The following is a 16,953-nucleotide window of genomic DNA, read 5'->3' as shown; positions in this document are numbered from 1 at the left end:
ATAACACCCATAAACATTGCATTTATTGTCTTTTAGTCAAGTCAGCCATTTTTATAATGAAAAATCACTGAAAGTCTTGAGTCTTGAAATGATTAAATCTTCATGATTTAGAAGCTGGAACTACAGAATGTTTGGCATTATTCCTTGAAGAATGACCTTAACGTATCAATTCATTTAAGAAAGTATTTGCCAGAAAGTTTTCTGTCAGTGTGCTAATCAATTCATCAACTTGTCATTTCAGCTCCACTTTGCATTAAGCTTTTGGGTTTCGCTTCGATAAAATATCAACAGACTTAATATCAATATTATGTTTCATAAGGCTGTATTGATTTTAATTAAGATTTTACTGTCCTGATTGAAAAAAAAGTTATTGTTTTTTAACTCAGATTTGATGCATTTCGGGATGTGTTCTTTATATCACAGTTTTCCTAAAATTAAATTAAAAAAGGTAATATCCAGCCTTAATGATGTGGCACAAAAGAGCGTTACAGGAGTAAATGGAAGTAAAATTTGATTATTGCCTTAAAAAAAGCATGATTTGCTATTTACTTAGCAATATTTACCATGATTACATATCACAGTATCGCATTTAAGTGAAACCACTTCCACGTTTTCTAAATTAGTCTCAAAGAAAGCAGAAGGAGTAACAGTCTGGTTAGTAAAATGCTGATAGTTATCCAGATCCGTCCTGTGAACGAGCCTCTAATGTAACCAACTAATGACACTAAATAAATCAGGGGCCTGAGTTTGATAGAAGTCCTACTAATAAGTGCCAAGCTTGTGCCTTTGGTGGTTTTCCTTGAGGGGAGTGTGAACTCAGACTCCTCTGAAGCAGAGTAAAGTTCTCTTTTAATTTGCCATGAGTGGGCGGTTTATAGTGCTGATATAATCTATAACTCTTCCACTATTACAACCACCCACCTCACAGATATTGTCAGTACCTCTGTGTGAACTTCTCGTCTCTTTCTGTCTGAGAGCCGAGGACTCTCGTACCCCTCAAAACGACACACTAATTGAAGTGATGTAATGTTATGCCACAGAGGGCTGCCCACTGGGAGCCGCACTAGAATGGGAGGCATTGAGGAAAAAGACACAGCCCAGAGTCATGATGCCAGCAGCCACAAGAGCAAACGTTATATCCTCAGTCTGAGAAAAACTACTACCTTTCCATCCAGACTCTCTCTCTCTCTCTCTCTCTCTCTCTCTCTCTCTCTGTGGCTGTCATAACCCATCCAGTGGTGCTGGCGGGGGAATAACCGCTGCAGTGTTGTGCCGCAGCCAGACATGACAGAAAGAACAACAAGCTACAACTTTGCAAAGACATCAGCATGTCTTCACACATGCTTATGAATACAGTTTGCCTTCCCCTCTAGTCAAGGAGTTCTCAGCTCGTCTTTCAACAGGAGGGAATGTAACAGCTTCAACCAGACAACTTTGAAGTGCTTGACATCCCATCAGCACACGCTTACATACACACACACACACCTGGCACACTCTTTCTTTCAAATCATGCATTTTGTTCATGTAAACATGAAAGTTGCACATGCAGCATAACAAAAGGAGATGCACTAATAGTCAATATTTAACCATTTATAGAAAGAACAGCGTGAAATAACCACTTTTGGAATAAATAAATAAATCATTTAGTTTAATTTAATTTAATTTTAAAAAATCTGAGTTTCTTTCATTTTGATTAACTTTGGATTTTTTGTTTTTAGCTCTTAAAAAGAAAGCTCTGTAGTAAGTATTAAAATGTGTTTTCACAGTCTTCCCAAACATTAAAGGGGAAACTCCACAGCCTTCTATTACCTTCCATGTTATTTTTTTAAATACTAATAAAAAAGGGAGAATAAATGCCTGGTACCTGCATGTTCTTCAGCTTGTGATCCGTTGCGCTGTACCTCTCACATTCCTCCATCCCTCTCCGGAGGAAGGCGTTTACAACAAAACTGTCTCCTGAGACATAAAATACATCCATCAGCAGGGAAACATCTCAAGCTCAACACAATTTATTGAATTATCATCATTTATAAACCTTTATTATACAAAACAAAGTGTTCATCCTCACCTTCAGGGTTTTCTCTGCGCTTACACGCTTCAGGTGACCAGAAACAGGGATGCAAAACAGACACTCGTTAGTTTTTAAGACTAAAATGGGAATACTTTATGATTTTGTTGAATAAGTGTTGAAAAACTTCAACATTTCTTACCATGTTTTGACTGAAGTTTCCCCATTCTTAAGTCCCTCTTCCCTGGATCAATAAAGGTACTCCGATATCGGATAAGGACAACTCAGTCACTGCTTCAACATGGTCACATTGTGTTTGTTCTGCAGGAAGAAAACTCCAACTTCATCCAGAGGCAGGTGACTGAGCCGCGTGCTCATTAGAGCATCAGCTGTCTGAGTGCAGAAACCAGATAAATGTGTAAAAGTGATGTGAGGAGGAGACACGGCAACACTCTGTCTGTCTCCACTCTTCCCTTCAGTCCAACTGGATGTGGAGGCGCTTTGAACACAGCAGAGATCACGGAGTGTCAAGACACGCAGAGCAGGTGCGCTGCTTCCGGTTAGTGCTTCTACAAAATAAAATATCAACGTTGATGAAAACGTTGCAATCAGATTTATTTATTTTTTTAATGGGAGAAATATGTAAAATACAGCACAGGCCAAAAGTTTGGACACACCTTCTCATTCAATGCGTTTCCTTTATTTTCATGACTATTTACATTGTAGATTCATCAAAACTATTAATGAACACATGTGGAATTATGTACTTAACAAAAAAGTGTGAAATAACTGAAAACATGTTTTATATTCTAGTAAGCAAAGGGTGGTTACTTTGAGGAATCTAAAATACAAGACATGTTTTCAGTTATTTCACACTTTTTTGTTAAGTACATAATTCCATATGTGTTCATTAATAGTTTTGATGCCTTCAGTGAGAATCTACAATGTAAATAGTCATGAAAATAAAGAAAACGCATTGAATGAGAAGGAGTGTGTCCAAACTTTTGGCCTGTACTGTATATAGGAAATAAAAAAAAGTGGTCGCAAATAAAATAGTAGGGACATCATTAGTAGACATGGATGTTAAATGTCATTTTTTAAAAATGTTTATTTGAATAGAGACAGGTATGTAGACTAAACCAATGCTACACACCATAGCATTTAAGATTATTTGCTCTGTCTGTCCCTTGATGGGCTTTTAAATTAAGCCCATTAATCTCAACAACAAATACACAAGAGTAAAATACAACAATAAATAAGGATTTCCAACTTTTTTCTTCTTGTCATTGTTGTCTTGTCTTGATAAATCTTAATCGTTTTTATGAACTCATTACTCACCTAATCTTAAAAGAGTGGCTAAAATGATACCTAACACAATTTTGCAAATATGCAAGTTTTTAAATTGTTAACTACATTTAAGAAGGAAAAAAAAATGTATATGCAGTGTTAATAAGACACCAGTTTCAAACATGAAAGAATAACAATAATTATCCTACAAACAAACAAAAATCTTTAGTTTACACCAAAAACTACAAATTTGATCAGCTATAATCAGTATGCTGGAGAGTTAATATGGTTTGCAATCAGTGCATTTTGTGTTGGCCAACTAATTGACAGTATATTTACTTTAACTAAATGTAATGGAAGCAACAGACTAACGTTAATTCTTCTAAACCCATTATTTGTAAATGTTATCCGACTATTATTTTGAAAATTGCATTAATTAATTTCCGGTTGTCGGCTTAATTTAACTTGACGCGCTGATTGCTGGTTTGGCAGCTCATGTGTCGTTGAATGTTAAACCGCGTCCTCTGTTGGTGTGATTTTCCAAACAGCTCCATTCATGTTTTCAAAGGTGATTTATATTAATGACGAGAACAGTGTTATTATTTTGATAATAAATTTCATTATTCTCCTAGCCACATTAGTCTGCTGGCCTTTATGTATCACACGTTTCTCTCAATCAAACCAGGTAAATGTGCAGCTACTGCAAAGTTATTCATTAAATCTGCCTCCAAATTGTCCTGTGATCATATATAAAACAGCATTAGTAACATATTTTATGCTGGAGTACTTCGATCCATCTGGGGTTTCCCAGCTTTTCTATTAGTTTATTAGTAAATTATTGTTCTACTAGTCTGTGTGCTCACCACACAGGGACATGCATTCCATTATAATTCCCATTATTTGTTTGAGGAGCGTGCAGCAGACGCTTAAGATAAACGGTTGTTTATAAAAGAAAAGCAGGAAGAACATGCTGTACCAGACTTCAAAAGCTCTGGAGCAGTTTTATAGTTTGTTTCCTTTGGCAGGGTGTTAAAACAGGGCCCGACCGACCAAAGGACACATGCCAACAGTTATGAATATGCATTTATGAACCTTTAGCTCAGTGTGAAAACAGGAATGTTATGTTTTGTAAATATTCCACTCCTGTGCAGATAGAACTCAAAATGAGGAGGAGAGATGTTTCTTTGATCTTTGCATGTCATCAAGGCATAAACTGTTATTATACGCTTGGTGTCAGTCGCTCACTCACTGCTGTCATATAAGAAATTACAGCCCATGCACTATATACTATACCGTCTCCTTATTACCTAAACAAAGCAGCTGTGCCTGCAGGAACATGAGACGTGTCTCCTCTGTGCTGCTGCAGGAACATCTTATTTTCTTCTATATTATAGCGTCCCAGTTTCACCACCATACCTTGATGAATGTGGAGTGCAGCTATATTGCTCTCGCTGTCAATTTGTCTGCCATTTGACTCCTCACAGACACACAGGACTCTCAGATCACTGTCTGTGGCTGACAGGATGAGCCTACATTAGCATAGCTCATTGATGGCAGCTTTCTTTGATCCTACTTGCCGTGCCTAATTATCACCATTTCTTTATGCAGCCTGGCTCACAGGATTCTGCCTCTTTACAAGGTAACTCTCCCTCATCCTCTCTCTCCTACTCCCTCTAACATCCCACTTAAATGGATGACATACATATGGGATGCAAAACAAAAAAAGAAAAGAATCTCAAGCAGAAACAACAGAGTTCTGAGAGGAGAGTTTAGACAGAGAGAGAGTTGAGGTTGTCTTGTGTTGGATATGAGTCCTGGTTTTTCTTCAAAGGCTGTCATGTACATGATGAATTGAGAATCCTAGAAACAACTTAAATTTAATGAGTCTTATTATGTATTTGTAGAAAGGATGTGGATCATTATACTGGCAATAGTGCAAGGACTTTCTGAACTTGTGTCAATCAATCACACCCTGAGGTTGAATCTAACTTTACTCAAGAACAATTCAAGTCTTTTCTTTTCATCCCACTTTAGACTTATATGCAGTACTTTTTACTCCACTACATTTATCTCACAGCTTATTAAGCTTTAGTCATTTTTCTGCACAGAAAACATATGAAAAGTTTGACTTTAAACACATTTTTTTTGCTGATAATCGCTGGAAGTTTTAACTGTTGGTTGGACAAAACAATTATGAAGGTGTCACTTTGGAGTCTGAGTAATTGTGACAGCATCTCTCACTATTTTCACTATGTTTACAAAAAAAAACAATCAGTCAATTAATGGAGAAAATAACCAGCAGATTAACCCTGAATTGAAATAATCATTAATTTTAGTGACAGGAGTAATATGTCTGCATTGAGTCCTTTTCCTTTGAATACTTTAAGCACATTTTTCTCATTATATTTGAATTTCTTGTTGCTTTTCTGCTTCTAGTTGTTCTGCTAGTGTCTTTTTATCAAGTAAAGTGCAACTGAGTATATTTTAAAGCACTATATAAAAGAAATAGACCTATCCTATACCATAATAAGACTCGTAACAGAGTATTTTTACAGTGTGGTATTACTACTTTTACTTAAGTAAATTATTAAAGTCTTCCTGCACCACTGCACACTTCAAAATCAACATCAAATCTAATCACAACCATTTCTAAAAATGAGCAGTACTTTCCATGCTTTTGTGTGCAGCTCTGTTCAGTTTCTTCTCAACATGCCTATAAGCATGTGTGTAAGTTAATTCCCTCCCTAATGTGAATCACCATTGGCACATGCAGCGATATTCCATTGCTTTCAGCCATGTACCTGAACAACGGTTGAGAGGATAAACATCAGACTGTTTGTTTTGTTTGGAGTTTTCTGACATTTTCAAACTGCTTGAAACAGTGATAAAACCCTGTAACAATAAGGCTTTTGACTTTTCTTCCCTTCTGCGTCCTGATTGCCTTTTAACAGCTGCCTGGTTTTGGAGCGACTACAGTCAAAAGAAAAAAAGGCCTCCAGACAGAGCAATTATGGTTTTATTTACCATGCCCCGTTCCTACAGCTCTCTTTCTTTTCGCTTTGTGATCATTGATCAGATCAGAGACAAGTAGAGCTTCCTCATGTGATTTATCTAGCATAAAACCTTCATTGACATATAAAAAGAGTGGGTGTCACAAGTGTAAAAGATACAGTGGAATTAAGGGGATAATCACACAAACACCAGTTAGGTTTTCTAAATTAAACGAGGGCTTTGAGGGGGATATCCATTGTGGGTTTCATATAAAATCCAATACTTAAGAAAAATACGTCCTTGAAGGTCTTGATTAGAGTATAAATCTTCCGTTTGATCTCAACAGCAGACAGAAAAGTAATATCCGCCAAAACATTCAATATGAAATGCACTCAATAGAAGCCAAGGAAGGTAATTTTCAGTGTGACAGTGATAAGATTGAGAAGAATTGAAGTGTGTGAATAAAGAGGAACTCTCAATGTTTGCTTTCCCTTTACATTCAGGAACAGCCGACAGAATCCACCTTTGAAGTGGAGTGAAAAAGCTGTTGCTCAACAACAAACAAAGGGCACATTGTCTGAACCCGGCAGCTGACATGCAAAGCAGCAGAGCATTCACAGAATGCAAAACATGTTCATACGAACAATGGAGCCACTGATCTGCTCGTGTAAACTGTGCTTATGACTGATACATTTCACAACTGAATCATCTTTCAACAGTTTTGTTTTTCAGTCAAATTGGTGGCAGCCAAACGGCAAAAAGCATTTAGCATTTTGACTCTTCATGCAGGAGCCTGCACTGTAAAAAATGTTTGTAGAAATAACAGTAAAACACTGTCAAATACATCAGGCATAGGGCGTTAATAGACACTAGACACTTTTAATTACCGTAAATCAAAGAATAGCATAAAACTTTTATTTTTTTCTGTCATCGACTGGAAGAAACACACAGTTTTGCTGTAAAAATATAACATTTTCATGCAAAATTTATGGAGATATTCCATGATGTGTGAATGAATGACACAATTACCCTAAAAATAACAGGAATATTCAGTCTAAATTACAGTTTTTGCTGATTAAATTTACAGTGGAAAATCCACTCACTGTAATTTTTACGGTGAAGTTCTGGCAAGCACAGCTGCCGGAATTTTACCGTAAATTAAACAGATTATTTTTTACAGTGTGTCTCATCAAACCAGTGTCAGCTCTTACTTTCAGATTTGCAAATGCACATTTAATATTTGTAGTTTATTATTTTACTCCGTAGTTATTAAGATAACCAACATGAGACATGCTCAAGATCAGCTGGTTATATTGCTGTGGGCCTTATCGCTCACTGCCCTTATTGTGATTATCACATATCTCATAAAATAAAAAAAAATCAGTCTTTCCATGTTTAAAACGATGTGACAGCCTGTGAGCTCCACCAAGTGGCAGCCCAGAGGCTTTGTTAAAATCTACAAAATGCATCTGCAGCATCCAAACAACACGCAGGAGGATAAATGAAACCGTTTATTACAATGTTATTTACAAAATAAAGTTGTAATGAACACATGAATCCGGAGAGTTTAAAGATTTGTTAACATAAATATAGAACTGGCAAAGATAACTGAACATTTTAAGTGATGGTCAATGAGAAACATCCCTTTTTAAACACTTATAACACAGAAACAGTGAAAAAACAGCATGTTTAAGGGAACGTTCACATTTTTTATATAGGTTGGACTGAATATTGCCATCTCAATGGGATATTAATACAAGAAAGGGCCAATAAAAATGTGAATTTTACATGGGGCAGACAAACTCACTATTATCATAATAATAATTATCATTATTATCTTTATTTTATTCTGATTTTCAAGCTGCCTATCAATTTAGGTATAAGTATGTATTTGTAAGAGTATTGTGATAGAGTTTAAATGCTTTTGCAAGGATGTGATTTTGATTTTATTTATATTATTCTTTTTATTTTTATTTTTTTGAAACCATTTCTTTCTTTTTATGTTTTGATGAAAAGACTTGACATGTTTACACGATGTAGAGCAACATGTATGTGCTGTTTTGTTTTTCTTCAAATAAAAAGTTTAATAACAAAAGTGTGAACTATCCCTTTAACGTGGGACCCAAAAGAAGCTGAATGAAGGTTAAAGCTGAATGTTACATACAAATGTCAGAACAGAGTAAACACAGAAAACTCAAACCTTTGGTACTCCATCTTAAACCAAACTGCATTCACTGGGTCCTTTAAGTTAGTAGCACCAACAGAATGACCTGAATAAAGATGCATGTTATAGATAGCATTTGTTAAAACAATGTTATCAGCCAATAAATGTAACACATTGCTGCCAAATGAATGAATTAAGCTTTATAAAAAGATGTGAGGGTTGTAATTTCCCAGACCACAAACAAGAAGGCGGCGGCCGGCCATGAGTCACACGTGTCAGCCTTTGGGCATCGTAATGAGTTCAGACCCCGTTGACCAGGTTAGCCTTTTCATCCTTCTGTTTATCTACTGCTTGGTCCATAGCCATGAGGAACCTCTCAAGAGTCACTGCCGGTGTCTGCAGTCAAATAAACCATATTAGAAAAACCACAATAAGACTCTTTTCTTCCTTCGCTCTGTAGAACAAAATCAAATGCTTACCTTTACAAACAGTGCGTGGGCTAGAAATGGTAACTTCCTGAGCGCTCTTCCACTCAGGCCTTTGCTTTTTCTGGAAAAGCAAAACAAAACATTAGCCTCTGGCTGTTGCAGTTCTCTCTGGCGCTTGGTGTTATGACTAAAGCACAGAGGCGGTGTGATTATGGTTCTATTGCATTATGGGAGGCGGTACTCACAGAGCGATGTTCCTCAGGGTCAGACTGTGTTCGGACACCTCGCTCTTTGCAAAACCCATCGTCTCCAGCTCAAACATGGTGAACAGCTGCTGCCGGGGGTAGATGATCTGGCACTGATCCACGTATGAGAAATGTATTAATGTATTAACGCTTCACTTTTTTTTTTTTTGTGCTGCTTATGACTTATTATCAAACTGCTTCAGAAATACAAATCTATAATATGGAAAGGTTAACATCTTCCCTGAGATACAGTAGGGGTGTGCCATATCGTATCGTTCACGATAATATCGGTATATTTTTTTTATGGTTAACCCTTTGATGCACAACATGGGTCTGAAGTGACCCGACTGAGACAAATTACTATTATTATAGTATTAAGTAATTTAATTGTAATACAAATTTGGATAAATGAGTCATTTTTGACCCATGTTATACTTTATAAGTGTTGTCCATATGTTGTGCATCAAAAGGGTTAAAAAAAAAGCATATCATGATATTGGCAACGTTCCTACTTCTTGATGTAGTGGTTAAAGTTGTTTTAATCACAAAAAAACATTTACTCCCTGTCGGTAAACACATGCAGCTTTCAAAATAAGAGCACAGAGAATCTACCACAGAATTTACAAGAAGACTGTCAAAATAAGATGCCTTAAATAAAACATACAAGAACCTTTATTCTCCTTTACTAAATGTCATTAAAATATGCCCCCGGAACCCCTAAATGGTTATTTTTATTATTTGCTCATACTCAAGAGTCAAGAGAAAATTTTTTTGTATTTGGGAGATTTGCACTTCAAACTACATTTTAAATTTTAAATTATTTATACAGACAAAAAAAATCACGTTTTCTATATCTTTTTAAGAATTTCCTCATATCCTCAAGAATATCGTTATCGCAAAAAATAGCCTGCAATATCGTGATATTCTTTTAGGGCGAGGTGATTACATATTCTGTGTGGGAAAATCTTTTTATTTTATATTATTGTATTTTTCCCCTGGGTCAGGAGCGTTTCTCCCCGAGTATAATTATGTATATAAATTCCATTTCCGCTTGTTATGGGGTTCTTTTTTATACCGGTGACTTTGTGGACAGCACAAAGGTATTTTGTGTCACTGGACCACTAGAGACTAAAGAACTGTGGGTGCCTCAAAGCCTCTGAACCCGATTCATCAGCCTGATTTCTGTCAGCTCTTTGTTTAAAAGAAAACCTGCCATTGTATTTTGCTATGGATGACCATGTCTGATGTACCTGTTCTGTGTGTATAATTATATGTTTGTGTTTAGTTTTTTCACTGAAAAATCAATAAAAAGAAAGTTTAAAAAAAAAACTGCTTCAGAAATAAACATTCTTACCATATTTTATGGAATTTATATTTTTTTGATAAATAAGTTTATCAAAGAACAAAAAGTTGGGGGTGAGCAGAGATAAGAAGCTAGGGATCAAACCTACAACTCTTTGATTATTAGAAAACCTGCTCTGCCAGCTGAGTCTTGCACCTCGTGGCCATAATTCTGTCTTGCGTCAAGATACTGACCCTCATTTATATAAAATCCCAAAACAGACATTTCTGATAAACTCGTAGAATCCTCATACTTACTGGCACTGGAGTGTTTTTCTTACAGGTCCTATATTGTAAAAATTGAGATTTTCAGGGGCTTTCTGATTATAAAACAGGTCTAGGAACTATAGAAATACTGTGAAAGTATTAAAATTATCGGTCTGCGGAGAAATGACACACAGCTCGTATTCACAAACCGTGCCTTTAAACAAGGTGTGAGGATTTCTGTTAGGTTGTGATGTCACAGCTATACTACATATAGATAGATCGCTACTACAGTGATGTTACAGTCACTCTAGGGCTGGGCAATACGGCTCTAAAAGAATATCACGATATTTCAGGCTACTTTTGCGATAACCATATTCTTGACGATATTACGAAATACTTAAAAAGATATAGAAAATATGTTTTTTTGTAGTCTAACAGTTGCCAAAAAAAATGTATGAGAAAATAATAAAAATAACCATTTAGGGGTTCCGGGGGCATAAGGCATCTTATTTTGACAGTCTTCTTGTAAGTTCTGTGGTGGATTCTGTTAACACACCGTGCTCTTATTTTGAAAGCTGCATGTGTTTAGCGACAGAGAGTAAGTAGCTTTTTGTGATTAAAACAACTTTAATTGTTAGCTAATATTAACCTTACGCCACTACATCAAGAAGTAGGAATGTTACCAATATCACGATATGCATTTTTTTTAACCATAAAAAAAATATACCGATATTATCGTGAACGATACGATATGGCACACCCCTAAGTCACTCCCCAGCTGCAATCACAGAACAGAGACGCTGAGAACGCAGATGAGGAAGAGCCGGAAGAACATTGACCAATCAGAGCTGACTAGAATTTTTCAGGAGGGTGGCTTAAAGAGACAGTCCCTAAATCGTGGCGGTTTTAGACAGAGGAAGAATAAAGGTATATTCAGACAGACAGTATGAGAAGCATAATGCATTTTTTGACATTAAAGTATATAAACATTTTCTAGTAAAAACCCAGAATACAAGTATCAACCTGAAAATGAACATAATATGGCCCCTTTAAGAAAAAAATAAGCCCCAAAGTTTGAACATGGAGGTAAGAGACTTTTGTGTTTTATGGTATAAGTTAGGGCTGGGCGATATGGCCCTAAAAGAATATCACGATATTTCAGGCTATTTTTGCGATAACGATTATTCTTCACGATATTACGAAATACTTAAAAAGATATAGAAAATATATATTTTTTAGTCTGTATAAATAAATAAAAATCTAAAATGTAGTGTGAAGTGCAAATCTCAACAGTTGCCAAATACAAAAAACTTTTACTCTTGAGTATGAGCAAATAATAAAAAATAACCATTTAGGGGGTTTCGGGGGCATATTTTAATGACATTTTGTAAAGGAGAATAAAGGTTCTTGTATGTTTTATTTAAGGCTTTAATTTTATTTAAGTCTTCTTGTAAGTTCTGTGGTGGATTCTGTTAACACACCGTGCTCTTATTTTGAAAGCTGCATGTGTCTAGCGACAGAGAGTAATTAGCTTTTTGTGATTAAAACAACTTTAATTGTTAACCTTAGCCACTACATCAAGAAGTAGGAATGTTGCCAATATCGTGATAAGCATTTTTTTTACCATAAAAAAAAATACCGATATTATCGTGAACGATACGATATGGCACACCCCTAATATAAGTGCTGAAAAAACCCTCTGCTGGATTGATTGTTCACCTTCATCAGCTCCTCCAGGCAGGAGAGGTAGATGTTGTAGATGCCCTTTTCAGACGGAGGTCCGATGTACTGCTTTATGTCAGCTCTGTCCACAAACGCCAAGTCTATCTTTTCTGTCACATTAGAGGTGGTCAGGATCACCACGTTGGAATGTCTGAAAATGAACCCGATGGTCAACACAAAACAAAATAAGTCTGAGTGAAGGATTTTCCTCTGAATGAAGCAATTAAGAACGAGTGAAAGCACACAAAACTAAGGTTTTCCAGTGTAATATGCTTCAAAGCAGCACGTAGACTGCTTTGCTTCCTGACCGTTTGATCTGGTCCAGTTGAGTGAGAACGGAGTTGACCACTCGGATGGCGTCAGACGGCTCTGTTCCTGCCTGGCAGGCATTCCTCGCTGCTGTCAGACTCTCCACCTACACACCATGGAACACAAAAACCAGCAGCACAAGTCTTAACAGAGACACTCCTAACAATGAGATAACTAAAGAGGAACAAGTACAATAACGTTCTGTTTTAGATCAGTGAATCTGGGAAAAAATGAATAAAGGATTGGACTCAATAAATTATTTTTAGGCGTCAGATGAGACAGAAGTTAATTTCCGAGAAGCTGGTTTTTACCTCATCAATCAGAACAAACACAAGAGCATCTTTGTCGTCAATCAGTTGTTGAATCTTTTGAAACATCTTCGTGACCAGCTTACCGCTCTGTAACAAAGAGGTGAAGAAAATGAAATGAGTTCCATCAGGAAGTTCCTCCAATTAAACAAAGTTAAAAAATGAAAAGAAGCGGAAGAGCAGGTGTACCTCTGAGAACCACTTTGAGAACAAGCTGTGGCTGTTTATCTCAACAAATTGCCCGTAAGAATACCTGCAGGGAAAGGAGTGTACTTAGTAATGAAAAGAGCAGGTGAAGTTACTGCTGGAGCGCTTTCACTGAAATGAGGATTGTCTTACCGACTTGACAGTCTGATTGACAGCTTCTGGGCGAGAGCTTTGCAGAGTGATGTTTTCCCAGTGCCTGGGGGTCCTGAACATGGGCATACACAACGTGATAAATCAATTATAGTATGCGTATTATCCCTGACACTGACCACATTTATCTTCACTAGTTATTTACCGTGAAGCAGCACAACACGGTTCCATGAAATCAGGTTGCTGTCAACATTTTTTTCTGAGAAGTAAATTGTTGTCGTGACATAATCCAGCAGCTGAAGAGGAGGAAAATGAAAACAACGTGAAATTCGACAATAAGAAGTGAGCAAGTCATAATTTTCCTAATCATTTTATCTAAGTGTGAGTTTATTTCTTACCTGGGTTTTGACTCCACTCTCATATACCAGACTTTCCCAAATCCCATGAAATTCAGCTGTAAAAAGAGATCAAGTCATTTGATTTTAAGGAAATTTTCAGCAAAGACTGGATTGTAACAAGCCAAAGCTAATAGATACAGTTAGATAATGACACAAAATATAACTCATTTACCATTTACTTTACATTAAATTATGGGATTTTCATCCCTTATAAGCATAAAAGGTAGTTAAACACAACTGTAGTTTTCTTCATAATGATTCAGTGATTCTAATGACATCAGATTATTCCACATATATCAGAATTGGCATATATGTCGACCAATAGTTAGAAATAAGAATTAATAGAAAAACGAATTACATCAAAGAAATGCCAATGTTGAATGAATGTTATTTAGAAAAGTTATGTTTTCTGTTTGGAAAAACATCAGCCCATAAATAGTTATTAGCTGTTGTTTTTTTTAAACTCTCAAATATAAATATCTGTGTTGGCCTCAAATATCTAGTATAAGATAAGATAAAAACCTTTAGTGATTCCCAGGGGGGAATTCAATCTTGCAACAGCACAAAGACAGCAATAGTACCAATAAATAGAGAAATTGAAAGAAAGAAATAATAAAAAAAGGCTTGTGATACACATAGTGAAAGTATGAAAAAGTAGAAAAAGAAGGAATGTTGGGAGGGGCCCTGCAGTAGGCTGCTACCACTCAGTGCCCTTAGTAGGAAAGCCACAATTAATATTCTTCTTATGATCAACACTTTCATAGAGGTGCCTCCCTGACAGCTCTGTATTTAGCCAGATTTGCTGAAAATATAACGGTTTGTGACATACTAAGCATAAAAATGGACAGCATGAACACACGAATCCAAGCTGACCACAGCATCTCTTCTCCCTGAAGGACTACAGACTTTTTATTTACAGACAATTTTGAATCCTACATGGAGTGTAAATCAGTAAATCAGTGAACTCCGGTCCCTTTTCCCCATGAAGTTTGCTGTATTCATTCTGTAAAACACCTGATTCAGCTGCACATTGCTGGAATATCTGCAGAGAAACCACTTCTTAACTACAGGTGATGTGTTTAATACTTTGATGCACAACATGGTCTAAAGTGACCCGACTAAGTTTTTATATTCTATATCTTTGCAATAAATTAATTTCATCATTCAGTATTGCAGGTTTTCCCTCAAATAACTTGTTTTTGATCATCATATTTCGTCATTTTTTATTTTCATTTCTTACTTTTTGAATAAAAACCCTTTTTTTGTATCACTATGCTTCTAATGCACAAGGTCATTTTTGACCCATGTGTGTAAACTTGATGTAATTAATAAAAATGGATATTATGATCTATTGTAATAAAAAAATAGTAGTATATAATAATAATTATATATATATATATATATATATATATATATAAAAAATAGTATAATAAAAAAAAAGATATTCAAACACACAGCCAGCATGAAATAACATGGGAAATGAATGTGGGTCATTTTGATCCATGTTGTGCATTAGAAGGTGTTTATATGTTGTGCATCAAAGGGTTAATACTTTTGGGCAATTTTTGGTCAAGTATCACGTTAAGTCATACTAAAAAATATATTGCATGCTTAAGTGAAAACCTGTTGGTTTACACTGTAGAATGATGTATCAAGGTCTTACTGGCTTTCTAATTTCAACTGGATTTAAATGAAACTAAGAAAGTAAGACTTTCTCAACATAATAATAATGTCTGCTTTCACCTGCTGGCAGCAACCAGTGATTGGCTGCAGAAAGCTCCTCGTCCTCCTCCAAACTGAGCGTGCTGGGTCCGTCCTCATTCAGAGTGAAGATGTGGACACATACAGAGCAGCTCTTCAAATCAAGGGGCTGAGTGGAGAAAAAAAGTTCATGAAAATATAATAAATAACCAACTGCAAAAAACTACTACTTCTGTAAAAAAACAAACAAAAAAAACAATGATAGAGATTAATTAAATTATTCTAAACTGACCTGGGTTACCAATTCCTCCAGATCAACTATAGCCACAGATTCCACATGTTTCTGCAGGAAGTCTTCATCAAACTCTGTCCATCTGTAGTTTCCAAACACCATGCTGTGGCGATTCAGCAGAGCCAGAACATATAACCTCACCTCAGACAGTTTAGCTGTGCTGAAATGTGAAAAAAGACATTGCAATTACATATTTGTTATTACGATAATAATTGATTATTTTCCCACATGTGATAGCTGATATCATACTACACCAATAGTAAGTTATGTTGCAGTCTATTACAAAAATAAGAGTCATTTAAGGCATTTCTCAATGTATAGATAGACAGATATTTGTAAGCCTTTTCAAAAATTCGTCATGAGCTGTACAGCAATCATCAGATAAATGAACAGAAAACTAGAATACCACAGAAAACAACAGAACAACATTATTGTAGATATTTTCAGCACATATCATGTGTCCCACATAGTATAAAGTGCAGCATCCTCTCACACACAGAGGTTAATTTATTTTCATTTTAAAGTTTGCTCAGCAGTGTTAAACAATCTGCGATCCCAGTTGATTTAAGGATGTATAATGGCAACCTAGATTCTCTCTGATGGTAACAGCTTGTAATCACCTAACAGAGGATGTGATACATCTCTAATACTCGGATGTACTTCCCTCAACATCATTTATGCAGTTTGTGACTTTTTTTGTTTAGTTGTGAAATGGACAGCTTACTCAAATGAAACAAAACACAATTTTTCATTGCATATTTCCTTCAAGGTGTGCTCAGCCGAACTGAATCCGAGAGAGTGTGTGTGTGTTATTTCTGTATATTTAAGGAAGACTCTGAAGTTGATTTGGACTTTCACGTATTCACAGACTGTTTAAACCACTCAGCGAACCCACCTGTGAGATTTAACATGGACCTCCACATTGATGTTTTGTTTCTGGTTTCCCACCTCCATTCTGTCACCGTCCATCTTGTCAAACTGTGGAGACTAGAGGATTTAATTTCGTTAAGTTAGCTAAGTAAAGTGGCGATGCTGTAGCTAGCTAACATAGCTGGCTAACGTTAACATCCCTCAAACAGTAAAGTTAAACACTCTGCTAAAACGACAAACACTGAAACCATACCTCACACCATTTATGTTATTAGTCTGACTGCTTGCATCAACCGAAGTTGTGGTACTCAAGAAACTATCGACGGTCCGGTAAGTTGACAGAAAGCCGAGAGTCGCTCAAATCCCGCGCTGATTTGTTATACCG

At 36.2% G+C, this 16,953-nt stretch overlaps 2 protein-coding genes across 2 annotated transcripts in view; both read right to left on the bottom strand.

Annotated features, from left to right (window-relative positions):
- The window catches only part of nkd2b (NKD inhibitor of WNT signaling pathway 2b), a 35,311-nt gene extending 32,829 nt beyond the window's left edge, over positions 1 to 2,482 (bottom strand). Inside the window, exons 1-3 of the mRNA XM_059339765.1 lie at positions 2,211 to 2,482; positions 2,069 to 2,095; positions 1,865 to 1,956 (exon numbers count right to left, since the gene is read on the bottom strand). Of these exons, the coding sequence (XP_059195748.1) occupies positions 1,865 to 1,956; positions 2,069 to 2,095; positions 2,211 to 2,235 (144 nt within the window). The 5' untranslated portion in view covers positions 2,236 to 2,482. The remainder of the gene's footprint in view (positions 1 to 1,864; positions 1,957 to 2,068; positions 2,096 to 2,210) is intronic.
- A 5,308-nt stretch (positions 2,483 to 7,790) lies between these two features.
- Positions 7,791 to 16,950, bottom strand: trip13 (thyroid hormone receptor interactor 13). Its single transcript, XM_059339757.1, has 14 exons — positions 16,822 to 16,950; positions 16,594 to 16,685; positions 15,699 to 15,858; positions 15,449 to 15,575; positions 13,706 to 13,761; positions 13,513 to 13,603; positions 13,350 to 13,422; positions 13,200 to 13,263; positions 13,014 to 13,100; positions 12,702 to 12,808; positions 12,391 to 12,544; positions 9,124 to 9,236; positions 8,930 to 8,999; positions 7,791 to 8,846 (listed from the first exon to the last, which is right to left on the bottom strand). Exons 2-14 carry the CDS (start codon positions 16,665 to 16,667, stop codon positions 8,751 to 8,753), a joined length of 1,272 nt encoding a protein of 423 aa, XP_059195740.1. The 5' UTR covers positions 16,668 to 16,685; positions 16,822 to 16,950; the 3' UTR covers positions 7,791 to 8,750.
- Positions 16,951 to 16,953: the final 3 nt, after the last annotated feature.

Source organism: Centropristis striata, chromosome 8 (genome assembly GCF_030273125.1).
Source record: "Centropristis striata isolate RG_2023a ecotype Rhode Island chromosome 8, C.striata_1.0, whole genome shotgun sequence".
In the NCBI taxonomy this organism is placed as follows: domain Eukaryota; kingdom Metazoa; phylum Chordata; class Actinopteri; order Perciformes; family Serranidae; genus Centropristis; species Centropristis striata.
This window is presented reverse-complemented; position numbering and strand designations above follow the sequence as displayed.